At 38.0% G+C, this 20,527-nt stretch overlaps 1 protein-coding gene across 1 annotated transcript in view; it reads right to left on the reverse strand.

Annotated features, from left to right (window-relative positions):
* The window catches only part of LOC123880463 (E3 ubiquitin-protein ligase MYCBP2), a 130,893-nt gene that overhangs the window by 18,256 nt on the left and 92,110 nt on the right, over nt 1-20,527 (reverse strand). Inside the window, exons 35-50 of the mRNA XM_045928589.1 lie at nt 20,299-20,527; nt 12,572-12,709; nt 10,591-10,809; nt 10,061-10,258; nt 7,832-7,981; nt 7,577-7,670; nt 7,429-7,487; nt 7,021-7,112; nt 5,564-5,675; nt 4,946-5,068; nt 4,454-4,631; nt 3,795-3,941; nt 3,501-3,638; nt 2,971-3,076; nt 2,527-2,633; nt 1,755-1,937 (exon numbers count right to left, since the gene is read on the reverse strand). Coding sequence (XP_045784545.1) covers nt 1,755-1,937; nt 2,527-2,633; nt 2,971-3,076; nt 3,501-3,638; nt 3,795-3,941; nt 4,454-4,631; nt 4,946-5,068; nt 5,564-5,675; nt 7,021-7,112; nt 7,429-7,487; nt 7,577-7,670; nt 7,832-7,981; nt 10,061-10,258; nt 10,591-10,809; nt 12,572-12,709; nt 20,299-20,527 — 2,273 coding nt within the window. The remainder of the gene's footprint in view (nt 1-1,754; nt 1,938-2,526; nt 2,634-2,970; nt 3,077-3,500; nt 3,639-3,794; nt 3,942-4,453; nt 4,632-4,945; nt 5,069-5,563; nt 5,676-7,020; nt 7,113-7,428; nt 7,488-7,576; nt 7,671-7,831; nt 7,982-10,060; nt 10,259-10,590; nt 10,810-12,571; nt 12,710-20,298) is intronic.

Here is a 20,527-nt window from a genome sequence, read left to right on the forward strand (position 1 = left end):
TCAAAATAGTAGTAGTAAAGTAGAAGAGTTATAAATCCACCAAAAAACACACAAACTTTTTCGTATGGGGTGATTGTCAAAGTACCGAAAAGGGATGCACGACAATAGACGTGATGTCACCGACATTAATGCGTAGATGCGTGAGGGAGACTCATACCACAGAATACGTAATTACTACCTTCCAGGTACTGAAGGATCACTCCGCAAAGACACATAAAGTAGCGACTCTAGAGAGAGGTAAAAGTTTACGCGATATACAGAGAGACGTTTATTAAACTTTTGGCCGAAGCTCTGTGCGAGCTCAATTACACTTTATTGCAACGAAACAAGAGTCACTATTTTTGGAAAGGTACTATTAATAGTGCCTTTCCAAAAATAGTGACTCTTGTTTAACCACACCACAGAACCACATGTTGTTTGTTGATGGTCATTGTTAGATGCCATGATGGTTGTTGATTAGAAGTGAAATTTTGATAAAAAGTGGCGGTCTCAAAACAGCTGTTCAGTTTGGCGGCAATTCCCGGCGGATGTAATCGTTAATTCTCTCTGAAGAAAGATCGCACATGAGTACTTTTGAAGTAAAACTTCTTCATACCACGCAAGTGCAAACATGCAAAGAACTAATGGAATTGTCAAAAATTTTGTTAATCATAGTTTATTAAACGGTAGTTTTACATTGGAAAGGAATACAAAGAATTTATAAAAAATATAAAAATGATGTTAAAATACCTATTTAAGGAGGTACGGCTCGAGGGGGTAAACCAAAACTTTTTAAGTTCATGAGGTACCTTAAAATTTATTTTTTCAAAACTTTAAATATAAGCCTTTGTGTAACATGTTTCTATTACTGCTAAAATTCAACTCTGCATCATTTAGATCGACTAGCACCTACCTTTTAATGTGTTTAAGTTAATTTTTTGTATTCCTTTCCTTTTGAACCCTGGCATAAACTGAACAAAAAGTGATAGCATTACAAAATAATTACTAAACCAAGCAATTTGGTGCAAATGGGCCTAATAGTTTATTTTTAAAATAGCTGTTACACACAGACACACACACCAGCAGAGTGGATGAAACTATAAAGGTCGTAACCAACTTACACGACTCCGCTCCCACCAGACCAAAGTATGAGCATTCAAATATGGATATAACATCGTACTCTGGACATGCACTTTACAGTAACAAAACTAAATAGCAGACCGTGCAGTAAGCGAACTTGCTGCAACCTTGCCACTCAATACCGCACAACACGCAATTTTTTGTACCGCGGTACAAAAAAGTACCGCATATTTCAAAAGAGCGGTCCGCGAGCTTGAGCACGGCGTCTGCTCACTTGAACGATCAGCGTACGTGCGCGGGTGGACCCCCTGCCACATTAGAGGGCTACATTCTCGAAAAATATGTGATGCAGCTGAAGGCGCAGGGATAGCGAGTAGCCTGGTAGTGTTGTACAAGAGGTGTTGTGCAGGAGCCGAGTTACAGCGGAACACCGCTGTGGGCTACGACACACGTGTAAGTGAGCTACGACCTTAATAGCTCGTTCACACAGGCTGCGTAAGCGTAAACGTAGCGCACCATTGCGTTGTAATGTAACTGTATGAAACATGCCACACCGCTTGTAAAGCGTGGACATACACGTAACCCGGTGTGTTAGGGGTTTACGCGCGTCACAACGCCCGTGTCACGTGTACGCAATTGGTGTGTATCGGCCTTAAGGACGATTTTTACTACGGAGGTTTAAAAAGTGTACGCACCTTGAGCGAGTACCCCGCACTCAGACCCGTGCCCGCTACCGGTGGTGACGGAGTCTGCCTGCTTGTAGACGCCGACGCGGTCGTAGCCGCGCGTCGTGGGCGCGTGGCAGCCGGGGTGCTTCTTACGCATGTGATCCGCCAGTGGAGGAAACACGCTATCACCGCCACACAGCTCACATTTCACTGTATGACAGACAAGCAATTTTTTTTTTTTTTAAAAAGAATATTAGCCATGCTAATCATGACTAATACTCCGCTTTCCCCTCCAATTAAGTGTAAAGCTTGTGCTAGGAGTGGGTACGACAATAGTGCAACGGGTGGGGTTTGAACCGCTGAACTTCCGGAATTCAGTCCGCTCCTCAACTCCCTTGAGCTATCGAGGCTTATATATAATAGCAGATGATGCCCGCGACTTAATCCACATCAAAGGACATCCACATCATAGGTTTTGTAAAAATCCCGTGGGAACTCTTGGATGTTGTGGGATAAAAATAAGTCTTAGTCCCTCGCCGGGATGCAAGCTACTCGTACCTATATACCTTTTTTTTTTTAAACACCATTTTTGTAAAAAAATCTAAATGACGCCCGGGCCATAATCCTCGAAGCAATAATCTTCGAACCCCTTTGGAAACGTAATATAACACGATTTCTGTTTGAAATAGCTCTTCTGCAGGGTACTAACAGCTATCCTGCTTGTGCTATTAGAGTTTCTGTTCCTAGCGTCTATCTAGCAACTATCACATAAAATTTTATTTCAGCTGGAAAATCTTACCTGAACGTATCACCTTTGGGCGTGTGTTTTTCTTTACATCAGGTTTAAAGCCCATAGTAGTTCCTGGATCTCCATTTTCATTTTTCTCGGTCATATCTTTCTTAAATCTGAAAAACAATTTTAGATTTTTAATTTGACGAATAAAATTATCAAAACTACAATTTCTTCAAAACCACGGCATAGTGAGGCAACTCTCGGTTTGATCCTGAATCGACGATATCGACGAAATATTAGACTTTAGGTGGCGTGAAATTAAAGAGAAATAGGCCTACTAAATAGTACCTAGCGTCAAATGTAGGCAAAGACGTGTCAGTGACGTCGAAGCCTCGGCGGCGTTGCGATACAACCCCATAACTGGTGAACTGTAGTAATAGTGATAGATAATATGCTTGAACTGTGATAATAGTGATAGATATACTGTGATAATAGTGATAGACAATATACTTGTCAGTAGCCGCAGTCAGTTGGTCTGCTTCGTTAAGGGCATCCCACAGCGCGACCAGGGCTCGCAAAGCGGGTGGCAGCACGTTCACCACTGAAGGAGACGGAGCTAGGACAAACGAATTCATTGCTCAATTTTAGTTACAGTTCTTGTATTTAACGAGTGCGCGTGGCTCATGCTTGTGTTAATTGGGATGATGCCTATATCTAAAATAAATTATTTATTAGGAGTCATTAAACAAAGGGACTTCCAAGATTCGTAAAATCCACGTTCGATGTTAGTTTTAAGTTTGCAATTTTTTTTATTTTATATTATATTAAATTTTATTTTATTTTAAATTATCGATTTATCTAAAAAAGTATGTCCAATTATGTCAAATGTCTATGACGTCACATCTGTGAATTTCATACAAGCTCCCTTACTAAGCGAGCGTTTTGACGTTTGATAAAAAGTCACTGATTTGACTAGTAGTCACCATCCCTAAGTCCTATCGGTATACAATCGGAATTCGCAAAGTAAACGAGATACAAACCTGAGTCAGCGGCGTGAGAAGCGTCTTCTTCGTGAATGGGCAGGTTAATATCAGACTTCCGCGCACGACTAGTGCTTGCCTCTATGCCGGATCGCGTTAACGTTTCTAGAGTCGACGAATGAATGTGATGATATTGGCCTGCGAAAAAAAGTTTAGTTTAAAAACCACGTCCTTTTAAGATCACTAGGGTAGTCCTCGGCTTTGCCTCGTCCTCGCAATATTAATAGGCAGAAAATTGCTGTAATTCCAGCCTGGATAGTAATGTACTATTGTGGTGATATCAATTTCACGTACCCGCATTGGAGACCTCCACCGAATGTCGCTGCGGGCGTGGCAGGGGCACGTCGTGAGGAGGTCTGGTAACAACTCGAGCTCCAGCCTTCGGCAACGTCGGGTGGAACTTCAGGAAGGCTGCACACGCGATGGCATCGTGCACAATTCCTAATAAGAGAAAACATAATAGCATAGAATTTTTATTCTTTATTCTTTATTAAAAGAGGTAGATTTTTAAAAGAGATCAAGAAACGAGTAACTTTGAGAAAACAGACTAGACATTGTATTAATAAACCCCTATACTCTATTCGCGGTATATAGTTAGTATAGTGCTCTCTCTGTTACTTAATCCATAATGATCCCACACATCTGTGAGTATTATGGGGCACTGGATGCCATGCAGGTTTACTCACGATGTTTTCCTTCACCGTTAAAGCAAGTGATATTTATTGCTTCAATCGTACATAACTCCGAAGAGGTAGAACTCCGGGATCAAACCGCCGATCCCCAAATAGGAGGCTGACGTCTGAACCACGAGGCTACCACCGCTTTTTATTTCACTCTATTAAACAATCACTAACATTTATTTTTGACATAAGCACATCATTGTGATCACGCGCATAGACAGAAACGTTTAAGTTGCCCAGAGAGACAAAAAAAGATCATTTCGTGATACAGACCTTCGTGCCAGAGTAGGGCCGCGAACACGGCACGCACGCACTCAGCCTGCGCGGGACTCAGGGCGTGCTTGCGCGGCACTGATGACCGCGCGGGCAAGGCCGGTGGAGAAATGCTGCGTCGGCTGCGAGAATGCACTAAGTGCTCTCGAGAAAACCGTTTTGGACTTTCCCTTTCCTCCTTTAACAAAAAAAAAAACATGTGTGGAGTTCTCACGCGGTAGAAGTGAAACCTTAAGAAAAGTAAACTTCGAGACCATGAGACGTATGCAGACATAATCAGGAGTAGGACAATTTGTAAGGTTCGTTTACTGTGAAGTGTGAACTGTAACACGACGGACAACTCGACGGATGGTTCGGCATTCCGAACCAGTGGTAGATGCATTTGACGATTCAAAACGACTTGTGAAAGTTTGATTGAGTAAAAATATTTTGAATTTTGAAACAAAAGCATGAATTTTGAACTCAGAAATGTTAACACAGTCGCGCCATTACCTTAGGTGCAAAACGTGAGTTAGCCAAATCGTCTCTGTCCATATTCTCAGGCGATGTTTGCGTGCCCGTTTGCGCCATTCGATTCGGTTTTACATTTTGTTCGCGTATTTCCAAAATTTCAGTCTGAAAACAATTATACAGAGTTAGGCGAAAATTGTTTCAACCAAATCATAAAAATTGCATACTCATAACAAAATAAGAATTGTGTAGACTTGATTATATGGATGTCGTCTTTTGGTGCTTCTTGCTTTATGTAAGTTCGACTTAGAGTACAACTTATAGTATTTTTGATAGATCAATACAGTACCACCACTTTTATAAGTTACGCCGATGTACGTTCTACACAGAAATTTTATTTAAGAATGGCGCGAAAATTTCTCAGCCAATCATAGCATCCATCCGCCTATGATTGGTCGTTGCCTACACGCCATATTTTGTACGCGCAAATTATGAGAGAGATACCACGATTCTCTGTAGTTCTTGTAATTAAAATCTTAATGCAAAGCAATAGGGTCCGTATTTGTATTAGGTTGTGCTTTTGTGCTCAAACAAATTTGCCGATGGGACTGGGACTTATAAAAGTGGTAGTACTCCATAGCATTTTTGACAGACCAATACCTCTTCCATGTTTTCATTGTTTCGCACATTGTCACTGGATCTGTGTTTTACTGGGGACCACCGCTCGTAGCTGTTGCCGTTGCTCCGCCGAGGTGTGCGAAGAGGAGGAATTCTATCAACATAACAGATATTAAAGTCAACAATTTATGACAGTATTACGAATGGTAAAAAGATACCAATAGGGTAGATGCCTTAATTTGATTTTTAGCCTAATTGAAAAAGGAGGAGGTTCTCAATTCGTTGTTTTTTTTAAATACGTATTTTTTTCAATAAGTCAACCCTAAAATGTGCAATCTCACCTAGTGGTAAGTGATAATACAGTCTAAAATGGAAGCAGGCTAATCTGGAAGGGGTATGGCAGTTTTCACTAAACTCATACTCCTTTTGTTTTTACACAGCACCATACCGAAACGCTAAATCACTTGGCTTTGCCAGTAAGGTGGTAAGTAGCCGTGGCCGAGCCATGTTGGTACACAACAACAAGAACAATAATAATTAAAACGAATCTCTCTGTGGCAATGGAAACTCGCCATTTTATAAATTTGTTCAAATAATTTAAGTGAAGGTATTTAGGGGATGAGTACGAACATAGTACACCGTTTAATAATTCGGTTAGGTTTAGGTTATTATTAAACTGATGAATTTATTAATGGCAAAATATCGTGGGCGTAATCGGCTTTGCATTCAGCTACCCAAGCATCATGAAGATAATAATGAAGCTACATACATAGTATAACATTTCAAGTATTAAAAAGAGAGGTAACTGATGAGTTTCTTGCCAGATTTCCCCATTAGAATCTGTTCTCCGAACCGGTCGCAGAGTGTTGACTGATCGTAAGAAGCAGAATTTATTTATTTATTATTATTTCCATACTAATATTATAAATGCGAAAGTGTGTCTGTCTATCTGTTTGTCTGTCTGTCTGTCTGCTACCTTTTCACGGCCCAACAGTTCAACAGATTCTGACGAAATTTGGTACAGGGTCAGCTTATATCCCGGGGACGCACATAGGCTACCCGCCTACATTTTTATCCCGGAAAATCAAAGCGTTCCCACGGGATTCCTAAAGAACCATCCGCTTAACCGATTTACTGGTAGCTTGCGTCCCTGTAATTGACATAGACAACTTTTTATCCCGGTAAATCAAACAGTTCCTACGTGATTTTAAAAACCTGAATCCACGCGGACGAAGTCGCGGGCATCCTCTAGTGAAATGATATTTGAAAGTAGTGAGGACAGATCACTATCTCTTTTGCACGCTAGCACTTAAATGGTGTTGACGTTACGTGTATTGCCCTGTATCACTATTCTGAAATTGGACACCAGATTTAAAATGCCTGCCATTAACAAAATTCTTACTATTTAAGATATTGGGCAACGTAATAAATTATTTGATTAAAATGATGAACGAAATTGAGCCATCTACCCTATTAGCAGAATTGGAGAGTTTTCAAACCTAGGGTAGATCACTGAGTTGGCCTCATTACGCAAGAGACGCCCTCGTTTGCTCGGCTCGCCGAACAAATAGGGGCTAGTACTACTGTCACTCTGAAATAAAAATAAATAATTTATATTTATTATTACTATATTGCAGATTTTTGAATAAGTGTGAACCGAAACATAACATAAATGTTTGATTTTTATACACAAAGCGCGCAATATTTTGCTTCCGGAATCATTAGATATCATAATCGACGTTAACATTGTTCTATGAAAAGGTAACGATAATTCATATACATTATACCTATTGTTAAAACCACGCTGCAAACGCGCACAATATAAAAAACGTCAACTATCAAAAACAATTCAATGTTTGACGATTATGAATTACTCCATTTTAATAATTACAAAGAATAATAGTTACCTCGTTGGCGAGATCACATTGTATGGAAAAAGGGAATCGCCGATCATCTGTGCTCAAATCTATAAGAAAAAAAAAATTATTTATTAAACGACTTTCATAATTTTACTGACATTCTTAGTGAGTACTATAAAAGCTTTGTTATATTAACCGTTGCTTGCAGCATCGGCCTCGTCGTCCGTCCCAGAAGGTAGCTCAGTTAGTTGCGCTTCCGTGTATCCACTCCAACATGGCGCCATTTCTTCCTGCAAATGAAATAAATCGTTGTCCAAACATTAACTTTTGTGAGGACGATATTCATTCCAAAACCACGTTACTCGCGACCAACAAGCATTTCATGATTATTGTTGGATGCCTTGGTGCTTTCATTAAAAATTATGCTAAGCTTAGCTTCCTGCGCTACTACCTGCGCATCGTCATCGTCCACCGGCACCAGCAGCGTGCGATCCAGATGTCCGTGGAACTGCAGACACCACGCGACTTCCGCGCTGCCTTCTGTGTAAGTCTTTGCCGACTCAGCACTTAACCGCACCCAAGTGCCGTCTTTGTTCACCAGCTGTGATAAATATTACTTCGTTAATCTCACTGGCCATACCCTATGATACTGCTAGCTGGTTCCGCTACTGCTTCTATTAGATGACACCGCAACTGCTTTTCTCTTTAGTAGTAAGTTAGTTTGCTTTCAAAAAATGATTTTTCATAGTTGTTTTAGTGGAAACGGAAACTTATTTGATAATGCGATATCGATGCTAACAAGTCATAAAACAAAATCCTAGATTTTATTCAATCAGGAAAAATTCGGGTATTTCGGTAGTAGGAAACATTAGCTATGATTAAAATATCGCCGAATGGGCAAAAGAAATTCTTTGCTGATTCGGCGATAGCAGCATTAAGTCAATTAAGGATCTGTCATACAAGCTTTTTCTCACTGAAATAATGTTGAAGTATCAGTCAGACGTGATAAGGTCAGAGTTAGAATTTATATTCGTAGTTTAGTGCATGTCTAATATTTGGGAAGCTATTCAATGATATCGACAAAAGAAAACTTAATGCTATTGTGCTGAAGACGCAGCAGATTCGCGTTAACGTTACTTGTTATTTGATAACTATCGTTAAAATAAAAACATAAAAATACGGATGGTTTCCCAGAAAACCTTAATTCAATTCGGTAAAATGGCGTAATAGTCCCGAGTCCCGACTCAAGCGTCGGCGAACATGCCCGATACGCTACAATACGTCGGCATTTTAATAAAATGCAAAGATCATAATTTTGCACTCTGAGGATGTCAAAGAGTCATTTGGTGTTGATCTAAAGTTGAAAAGTATTAAAACTCATACAATAAACTTTATACTTTAATATCCTCAAAGCACAGAGCAAATCGGCGAGCGAGCATGTTGCACCGTAATGCCAGTGACCTTCGCTCTCATCGTATGTCAAAGTCGTCGCTCCAGGAGCCCGTCAACATATCGTTTCCGTGATACTTGAACTGCTGCATAACCCGAACTGGTGGCTCGTCTAACCGTACTAGTGATTGTCTCCGGACCTTTACCAGCTTCAACGATTAACGATTTTCTAATTTGCGTACGTTGTATTTTAATCCGTGTCTCAATGTTAACTTTCGCGAATTGGTACTAAAATACGGAGACCATTTATTGAGAGGCTAAGTAGCACTATGTCATCAGCGTAGCTTAAATTATTATTAAAACAAATTCAAGTACCACTTAGCTCCCCAATCAGGTCATCAACGAAAAGATTGAATAGGCCCGGAGAAGTAAGCCTCCCCTGACGTACATAACACTATAGCCTGAACTCACTAAAAGCTGTGTCTCCCGAAGTACTATTTTCTTTTGGTTCTTGTACCAGTATTTCATAAGTTATTTAATAATTAAGTTAGTAACGTTAGTACTAAGTAAATAAATAAAGTGGCCTACCGTGGCAACTCCACCAACTCAACTCGCCCAGTGGCGACAGCTACCGAATGTTTCGATATTGGGCAGCCTATCCTATATCTAATTCTAAGACAGATACATCAAAACATACGATGATGCTCGTGAATTTGATGTATCGAATTCAATAGTGTTCTACGTTCCTCATGACGAATACGTTGATAGTGATCACAACATAAATTGGAAGCTTTCGTAGCATAATTTTTAAGTGATTGCAGGCATCGACGCCCTAAAGCATGAAAAAAAATGACAGTTGGTAATACATAGCCAGTCCATCCTCTGATTTAGATCATTCGTTTCTCCGTCTTTTTAAAGATATAATAAAACCCATCTGATATCCAATTTGAGTTAAAGTCTAATTCAAATTCTGAAAAGTGCTGGTGTCGAAATGGCAGTACCTTTTTGACTTTTCCGCCAGCGACCAAAAAAAATATTTATCTATTGAATGCACTAAACAAATCGAATAACAAATCTAAAACATAAATACAAAGCCAATAAATTGCAATGAAATTGGCGCACAACTTAAAATGTACAAGAATGTGGCAAAATGATGTTACGGTTTTGTTGATTTCCATTTTAAATGTGCCATTTAACCTGCTGTTATTTGAAAATTGCAGCTCGCCTAGTCGATTTTGTACGCTCAAGGCCAATATGTACGGGTCAAGCTATCTGGAAAACAGAATAGTACCTCTTCAACCACAGCAATGTAAGCCCCGGAGGGCACACGCCCCAGTTCCTCGGCTTGCAGGCTGGGGCTGGTCCGCAATCGCAAACCCGCGCTGTCCTCTATTGCAAAGCGTCGCAATCGGTATGGAGCAGTAGCGCCAATCCACCTTTCTGCGGCTGAATCGTCGTTAACGCTCTGTACTACTTCAACTTTTAGATCCTGCAAAAAAGTAAAAGTTTTGTTAAACAGATGTCTTATAGATTTTAAACAAAACTTTACTCGTACCTCAAGAGATCTAGTGTTTTGGGACGGTCACGAGAAGTTATCTATTCAGCGTTTAAGTCATTACTATTCTAAGTTGTGCATAGTTTTTCATCTTAAACCCATACAATTTTGCACAAAGCCCTGCGAATATGCACCATTTCGCCAATTCATTGCAACTTTACACCTTTTTGTCAACTTAAAACCCGTAACAAAGGAGCTGCGGGTTTTCTTAACCTCAAAATACAGATTCATCGTAGTCAAAATAGACCATATAATAATAAAGTTACCTGAGACGTAGGAACGTCATCCAATGTACATCGGAGGATGTAAGAGCCGAAGGCCCGAGGGCTCCACACGGCTATGTACGACCCATCGCGTTGGGCGTCGACGACGATGCGTTCGGTGGGAATCCTACCAATTCCCACCGCACTTTCATAACACCTACGAGCTCCAGGAAAGGCGCCACGTGCGTAACGCAGTTCTTCAAACGAAAAATTTTTGTATTCCTGTTAATAAAAAAAATATGTTATTTAAAGTTTAACATTTTTTGGTATTATTTGTTATTTTGCGACTTCGTTCGCGTTGATTTAGGTTTTGTAAAGATCCCATTTGAATTTCCGAATATCTTTTCGTAATTCGTAATTTGTATAGTTATGCAAAATCACAAGTTTCTGGACTCAACAATTTGAGCTTTACGTAGATACCTACGTCCGTATCCATTAAATAAGCCTGACATCGTGGTGGTGGACCGGGCACAGTCGAGGGTGGTTTTGGTGGAGATCACCATTCCATATAACGAGAACCTCGTGAGAGATGAGATGGAGAAAAAACGCAAGTATACCGATCTGGCTCACGAGGTTTCCGACATGTGGAATGTGGACATGTCCACTGAAACCATCCCAATCGTCATATCTACGAACGAGTTGATCCCAGTCACCCCAGTCCCTGTCCTCGCTCACCACCTGAGGCGACTGGGATTCCGTGGCAGTTCGCTCGCAGCCTGGATGCAAGAAACGGTGTTTGTTTATTATTTAGTATACAACAAATATTAAAAAAAATTAAAAGCCGTCGTGTTATTTCTTGTACGATGGTACGGAACCCTTCGTGTGCGAGTCCGACTCGGACTTGACCAACTTTAAAAAAAAAAAGCAAAGTACATAACGCCTCATGGTATTCAGTTTAAATTGTTATACTGAATTAAAGCACAGTTTGAAAACAAGCATTAATTTATTACCGGCTTTACATAAAATTGTAACTTGTTTTAGTTTGCAGCATTTCATTTTACATTTTTACGTACTAGCATGTATAGTTTGTTCAAATATTTGAACATTACGACGACCATGAGTTCCGTTCAAATGATACGTCGTTTGATACACTGTGTGTACTTTTGCTCTTCCAGATGAGTTAGTTTAAACAAAAAGTAAATAAGTTCCGGCTTCTCATTTTGCAAATATACTCTTACTCGCGGATAACTAACAGTTATCCGCAACTACGTCTGTGCGAATTTACTGTTCTGATACCTAGCGCTTAGCTAGAGAAGTAGTAGCCTTATATCGCTCTGTCTAAGCCTACTTTTAATATTTTAGCCCTTATCCGACGTTTTTTTAATAATGCATATAACATCTCTGCATTCTAGCATTTTGATCTGCCACTAATAGATTCTTTGTTTCTTCTTTTATTGCACATAATATTTTTATTATTCAAATAATAATCTTAAAAAAAATTAAACATTGGCAAACGTCAATGTCGCTATTGTATCGATGCATAAAGTCGCAGTGGAAGATTTCCCTAAGGTAGAGTTCCATCAATTTTTAGGTTTCCGTACCTCAAAAGGGAAAACGGAACCCTAAGGATCACTTAGTTGTCTGTCTGTCTGTCTGTCTGTCGGTCTGTCTCTCTGTCTGTCCGTCGTGTCTGTCAAGAAACCTATAGGGTACTTCCCGTTGACCTAGAATGAAATTTGCTACGTAGGTAGGTCTTATAGCACAAGTACAGGAATAAATCTGAAAACCGCGAATTTGTAGTTACATCATTAAAAAAAACTAAAATGTGGTTCAATTCTCAAAAAAAGATAACTATACCAAGTGGGGTATCATATGAAAGGGCTGTACCTGTACATCCTAAAACAGATTTTTATTTATTTTTATGTATAATAGTTTTTGATTTATCGTGCAAAATGTTGGAAAAATACCCGAGTACGGAACCCTCAGTGCGCGAGTCTGACTCGCACTTGGCCGGTTTTTTTCTAGTACATAACATTATTCTAACCTCCATCACCGTAATGGCCTGGAAGCAAGAGTTGTCCTCCACGGTGGGCTGGTACGGGGCATTGATGATTGTTCCAAGCTCTTCAGGCGACAGTGGATCGCGCCGCGGGGTTCGGGTTTCTAATCTCTGCACGACGACCTATGCGTATGTAAAAATAACATGAGTTAACAAAAACAATTTTTGATTAACTACATTTTATTCGTTTATATTCTGATTCTTTACATCAAGAAGTAAGCTAATTTTTAATTTCTTCTAATCATTATAATATATTATAATGATCAACCCATCACCTCGTTACAAAGTACGTGTACGAGTACTTACGTACAGGAGACATAATATCGCCATAGCATTAACAAGCTGAAGTGATAGTAGGTATTTGGCGATTGAAAAATCGGTCTTTAGCGAAATAAATACCTAGGTAGGTATATAGAAAAAAATATCTAGTATCTACCCTATTCCATTTTTATTAAAACCAAGTCATTACTGAAAAATAAATAAATACAGGTAGGTACTCTGCTTTGAAATTTTGAAACAATGGCCTTTATTGAAAACTTGCTTTGCGTTGTCTGTTATGTTCTGGGAAATCTGTTGATAGCAGTTAAATAAAAAGCAGATAAAAACGGTGATATCCTAGTGGTTAAGATGTCGGCCTCCTTTTCGGGTTTTGGGGTTCGATTCTGGCACGCACCGAGAATTCACAGTCCTCAATTAATATGAGTGTCAACCACGTATGTCACTGCCCAATCACTCTTTTCATGCAACGTCCCTTTTACACAGAGCCCATGAAAATAAAAGCTCATTTAACGTCGACTCTCCAACATATGCCTACTATAATTTTTTTCAATATATATTATTTATATAATTCCAACAGCAATATAATTGAATAATCATGTAAATCCAAATTCCAAATGTAATTATTAATTTTATCATTAATACACAAGTGAAAACGAGCAAATATGCTGACCTTTAGCGAAAATAGATGCAACATTTTGTAAAATAATAAGTAATATGGCTTCATTTTATTAATTTCCAGAAATTTCGATCATAAATTTAAACCTATCTGCACATTGTACAATAGCAATATTTTAATAATAACTTATGCCCGGGACTCCACGTGGATTACACAAATTTCAAACTCCCATTTTACCCCTTTAGGTGTTCAAATAGACGGACAGACAGACAACGAAGTGATCCTTTTCCTTCTTTTCAAAAAGGAAGGCTTCCTTTTTTCCTTTTGAGGTACGGAACCCTAGAAAGGGGCCAATCTCGGAATGAGAGGAAATGAGCTGAATTTTGGTATACCCTGTTACGGTATTGTATTAGTCTGTGTAATATCCTAACGTCATCTGTCACTTGTCACATACTTGTCACTTGTCACCTATCGCTGTCTTGATACAATGTCTGTCTGTGTCGTGTGAATGGAAATAAAATCAAATCCAAGAGCATCCATCTTTTATTTGTAACACACCAATGAAATATGGTGCCAGAACAGGGATCACAATAAAGAAAAACAATGCAGGACGAAGATTTTGTGAACACAAAGCCTAGAAGACCACCAGGTCACAGCGAGTCGTCAACCAGCCACGCCATGACGCCATTGCCAGTAGGCATGACCCTGCCGCCGTTCATCGTTGAAGGTAACAACGTCCCATTGCTATGGAAAAAATGGCTCACACGACTGAAAGTCTATTTAAAGGCAAATAATTTAGATGAAGCCGAAGATGCACGTAAAACAGCCATTCTCTTGCAATTCATCGGATCAGATTGTCTGGAAATTTTTTACTCATTTGATCTAGATATCGAAAAAGTTAGTTTTGGCGATCTCTGTAACAAATTTACACAGTATTTCACTCCGAAAATAAACGTCACGGTAGAAAGGCATAAATTATTTAGCAGGAAACAACTACCAAATGAATCTATAGACACCTATGTCACGGATCTAAAAAATTTAAGTCACACTTGTGAATTTGGTGACATACGTGAAAGCTTGCTCAGAGACATATTTAGCTGGAACTGCAACAACACTTACTATAAAGAAAGGATTCTAATTGAAAAACCGAACACCCTAGAGGAGGCAATAAACATAGCCAAGCGCTGTGAGTCTACTAAACAACAAGCAAAAGCATTGGAAGACGCATCATTACATTTCATAGGACGCGTGTCAAGATCACCAAGTCGCAGAGACTCTTCCCATAGAAACAGGTCCAGACACCAGTCACAGCAAAGACGTCAACGCACACCATCAACGTCAAGTCAGAGGAATACATCATGTGGTCGGTGCGGTCAGGTACATAGATTCAAGTGCCCAGCTCAAGGTGTCAAGTGCAGAAAGTGTAATAAGTCCAATCATTTCGCTCAGTTTTGCCGTTCACATCAAGTAAAAGTAGTCAATTGTGAAAATCAGTCTGTAAATAATGAATCTTTGTTTTATCTTGGTTCTGTCTACTGTATACAGGATGATAAGTCTAATTTGTCAAAACCTTGGAATATTGATCTATGTATAAACCAAATACAGGTAAATTTTTTATTAGACACTGGAGCAGACACAAATATTCTATCCATTCACACATACAACTCATTAAATCTGCCACTTTCCAACATACACAAAAGTAAGAACACACTTTCTACATACAGTGGAGAAATTATCCCTCTGGTAGGTCAATGCAATTTGTCAGTGATTCATAAAAATAAGTCATATACAGTTAACTTTCATATTGTCGACATGAAAAGTCAAAATATTATAGGTAGGGATACCTGTAAAACTTTAAATTTAATAAGAAAAATTAATAGTGTTTCTTTCCAGAATTTAACATGTCAAGATATAGTTGATACAAATAAGGACTTGTTTGAAGGTTTAGGTTGTCTAACAGAATTTCAATGCGAACTAACCTTGAAGCCTAATGCAACTCCATCTATAGAGGCATGCAGAAGGGTTCCATTCCGTCTTCATCAACCACTAAAACAAGAGCTAGAATCTATGGAAAAAAGTGGAGTCATACAACGAGTTGAAGAGCCTACTGAATGGGTAAGCGCTCTAGTCTTAACCTCAAAAAAGAATGGTAAATTACGTCTGTGCATTGATCCTAGAAAGCTAAATCAGTCAATTTTAAGATCACATTTCCAATTTCCAACCTTAGATGAAATTAAATCTAGTCTTGCTGGAGCTCAGTATTTTTCAACATTAGATGCCAATAAAGGCTATTGGATGCTCAAGTTGTCAGAAGCTTCTTCTAAGCTCTGTACATTTATTACACCTTTTGGACGATATAGATTCACTAGGTTACCCTTTGGTATTAATGCAGCTCCAGAAATATTTCATAGAGAAATGATAAAAAGATTTGGTGATATTGAAGGTGTTAAAATTATGATGGATGATTTTCTTATTTATGGTAGAACTGTAGAAGAACATAATCAACGGTTACAAAAAGTCTTAGAAAGAGCACGTCAAATTAATGTAAAATTTAACAAAGAAAAGTCTGTGTTTTGTCAAAAAGAAGTCAAATATTTAGGCCATATATTTAGTGAAGAAGGTGTACAAGTTGATAAGTCTAGAGTAAAAGCTATTTGTAACATGCCAAGTCCTAAAAATATAACAGATCTTCAAAGATTCCTAGGTATGGTCAATTATCTTAGTCCATTTATTAAAAATTTGTCACAGCAAATAAGTCATTTGCGAGCACTTTTATCAAAAAATACTGAATGGTATTGGTCAGAGCACCATGAGTCTCAATTTAATAATATTAAAAAAGTTATTTGTTCAACACCTGTCTTAACATACTATGACCCTAAAAAGGAAATAATTTTATCTGTAGACGCATCGAAGGATGCCATGGGTGCAGTGTTATCCCATGACAAGCAACCCATTGCATATGCATCTGCTTCTCTAAGTAAAATACAACAGTCCTACTCGCAGATAGAGAAAGAACTACTAGCTGTCCTCTTTGGTTGTACTAAGTACCACCAATACATATATGGTCATAACATAACAGTGGAGACAGACCACAAACCTCTCATAACTCTTTTCAAAAAAGCTCTATATGACATTCCCCCAAGATTGCAAAGAATCATGCTTAGATTGCAGCCGTATGATCTAACTGTTGTATACAAGCCTGGTCGTTACTTATATATTGCAGATACTTTGTCTAGAGCAGCATTAAGTGAAACTTGTTTGTCAGAAGTTGATCAAGATATAGATTTACATGTCAATATAATAATGTCTAATTTGTCAGTCAGTCCAGAGAAATTAAAAGAAATTCAAGAGTCTACAGTCCAAGATCAAACATTAAGTCAAATAATTCAATATTGTCACAACGGATGGCCTGAACATAAGCGTTCAGTTAGTCAGTCAGTCAAATCTTATTATAGTCTCAAAGATCAAATATATGTCATTGATAATGTTGTCTTCAAATCTAACTGCATTATAATCCCAGAGTCAATGAGAGAGTATATATTAAAACTAATTCATTCTGCCCATCAAGGTATAAACAGCTCAATCCGTCTAGCAAAAACTACAGTCTTTTGGCCAAATATGCAAAATGATATAGAAAAATATATAGGTCAATGTAACATTTGTCTATCTTACCGTCGAAATAATAGTAAAGAACCAATTATGCAACATGAGTATGAAAACATACCATGGTACAAAATTGGTATAGATATTTTTGAATTTGAACGAACTAAATACTTAATGGTAGTTGACTATTATTCAAAGTATATAGAACTTGCCAAGTTAACATCAGGCTATTCAGCTAGCCAAGTAATTACACATTTAAAGTCAATATTGGCCCGTCATGGAATTTGCAGGATTGCAATAACAGACAATGGCCCCCCGTTTAATAGCAAAGAGTTTAAGTTATTCACTCAAGAATGGGACATAGAACACATAACTTCTAGTCCATACTTAAGTAGGTCAAATGGTTTAGTTGAAAGGACTATTGGAACTATAAAAAATATGTTAATTAAGTGTAAAACTGACAAATCTGATATGTATTTAGCATTACTTTTGTACAGAAATACCCCTAAACAAAGTCAATATTCACCAGCAGAGCTGTGTATGTCTAGACAACTGCGTACAGTAGTTCCTACTGGAAAAGAAAACTTGCTACCTAAGCTTTGTGATATGAATAAAATAAAGAAATTAAATGAAAAACAAAAGTCATACACAAAATTTTATTATAATAAACATACAAAAATGCTTAAACCATTACATGTAGGTGATAAAATCTTATTTAAACACAAACCTGAACACAAAAAATGGGTTCCTGGAGTTATTATCCAGATAGGTCCTGAACCTAGAAGTTATCTAATAAATAGTGAACTAGGACAGTTTAGGAGAAACCGTCAGTTTATCATTAAACAGTCAGTACACACATAATATCATTTTCCACAGCACACAACACAGTCAGTATACCTATAAAGATGTAAACAAAATGAAATTGTTATTTGTTAGTAAGTTTGTTAGTATTTCAATTATTTAAAGATGTAAACAAAATGTTAGTATTTAAATTGTTTTTCAGGAAAGGTAAAGGTTCAAAAAACAAATGTCAATTTTAGTAGTAGTCTGTCAATGTATCGAGAAAGGCAAAGGTTGTAAACCATGCAGCCTGGATAGTCATAAGTGATTTTCTTGTGGTGTTATAATAAATAATGTTGTACTTGTACTATGTATATACTTGTGTTTATAATTAAAATATAAAAAATCTGTCGTTGTCATAATAATAAAATTGTTAACAGTTAGTACCTAGTGTTAAAAAAAAAAAAAAAAGGGAGATGTTACGGTATTGTATTAGTCTGTGTAATATCCTAACGTCATCTGTCACTTGTCACATACTTGTCACTTGTCACCTATCGCTGTCTTGATACAATGTCTGTCTGTGTCGTGTGAATGGAAATAAAATCAAATCCAAGAGCATCCATGTTTTATTTGTAACACACCAATGAAATATACCCATTCATTTTGGCGTTCTAAAACTTGTCATAAAATTTCACTTATCAATAAAAAAATCATTTTTGTGAACTTTGTCTTGAATAACTTTCAACGCATGAGCGAAATTTTATGTGACATTTGAGGCAGCTTTTGGAACGCGAAGGGGTCGGGTCAACTAGTGATCAAATTATTTAAGCAAAAGTTGAGTAAAGTTTTAAAATCTTTAGTTAAAAATTAAAGTCAGTTAGGAAGGTACTTTTCAAAAGCCTCAAGATTGCATTGCCAAGCGAGCTTTAACAAACCGACTAACATAGTAACGACCTTCAACCATGAGTCAACGAAGAAAGAAGGTACCAATGTACTCGTGTTTTAAAACAATAGGTAGTATAATAAGCTCCAAACCACTAATGGATCTAATCACCGCGCGCAATCGTGATATTTTAGTTTGTTTGACATGTTAAACACATTTACACCGAGCTAAGGCCAAAAGAGTTCTACAAAATTAATGATATTAACATATTATTTACACTGCCGACTGAGAGCTAATTGTCAGGAATCTTAATGGGCGAAAATTACATTAATAAGGAAAAAACATTATGATGTAATTTTCATACTTGTGTTCGAAGTTCTTGACCATCTGGTCAGGTGGTAATTAAGTATCGTTCAAAATTGTTCTCGGCATTGAGGTTTAATGGTTTAATTAATGGTTCTAGGAATTAAAAACAATTAAGAATAGATAATTTTATCTTATGAATTATTATCATCATACTTGCTAACAAGGCGATGAACGCAAATGACAAAACTAAGTCGCAAAAATAAGTGGCCATTAGGTAGACTATGGGATGGAGCCACAGCTAATGGAGCATTCTACATGCATGTGAATGCGAAAGTGTGTTTTGTCAGTTACTACCTTTTCATAAATAATTGATTGATGAACCAATATCGACAACATTTTTCACAGGATAGCTTGCATCCCGGAGATGGATATAAGATATTTCTTTATCGGAAAATGAATCAATGCAATTGTTTTTAAAAACTGCTTCTTTCAAGTGGAATTTCTAAGAATGCTGTTTTAGTGGGGGTTTACTTTAGAAAGAAAACCTACATGCATAAGTACTTAAATTGCTAAACCACTATTGTACGAATAAACTGAAGTTGTCCGTTTAGTAAAATATTTTAGTTAGGCACCCAGTTTCCGCTTTTATATTTTACTGGATGTTTTTTTATAATAAAAAAAAGAAACTTTTTTTTTTCGTATAAAGTCAAACAAACAAGTAAGAGTTAACTTGGAACTGATAAAAGTAACTTACTGTCCAGGCCGGAAACAAAACAATTGCCGGCTGTGTAATTTGGGAAGGATCACGCGAAGACAAGGCGAACTCTATGATTTTCCGGAATAAAAGTTGCCTATGTCAATTTCCGGGACGCAAGGTACCTCTGTGCCAAATTTCATGTAAATCGGTTGAATGTATGGACTTTTCGGGATCCCGTGAGAACTATTTTCGGGGATAAAAATTGGCCTACTTATGTCCTTCCCAGGGGTGTAACCTTTCTCTGTACCAAATTCCATCTAAATCGGTTTAACTATGGGGCCATGAAAAGCTAGCAGACAGACAGACAGACACATTTTTCCATTTATAATATTAGTACGGATACGGATAATATATAATTCTAATGGATAAACTTCGAAAAGTTGGAGATGCATGCTCGGGAACGAACCTCGGTTCTCCCGAATAGGAGGCCGACGACTTAACACCTAGGCTACCATTTGTGCTAAATTTATAACTGTTAAGTAGATTACCTTTACTTTCAGAGTTGGTGAAACGACCGAATCGCCATATTGATCACGTATAAATATGGGTAAACTAAGAATCGCAGAAAGTTTCACAGGTCCCATTGGGGCTTTAATCTCGCAGCGAGCAGGCTCTACCCGGGAAGCTGGTGCCAACCACCTCGCCAGCCGACCTCCAGCTGTACTCTCGTGTCCGGCCACAAAGTCAGAGAGGAACTGCCGCTCCGTTGATACGCTC

The sequence above is a fragment of the Maniola jurtina genome, chromosome Z (assembly GCF_905333055.1).
Source record: "Maniola jurtina chromosome Z, ilManJurt1.1, whole genome shotgun sequence".
Taxonomy (NCBI): Eukaryota; Metazoa; Arthropoda; class Insecta; order Lepidoptera; family Nymphalidae; genus Maniola; species Maniola jurtina.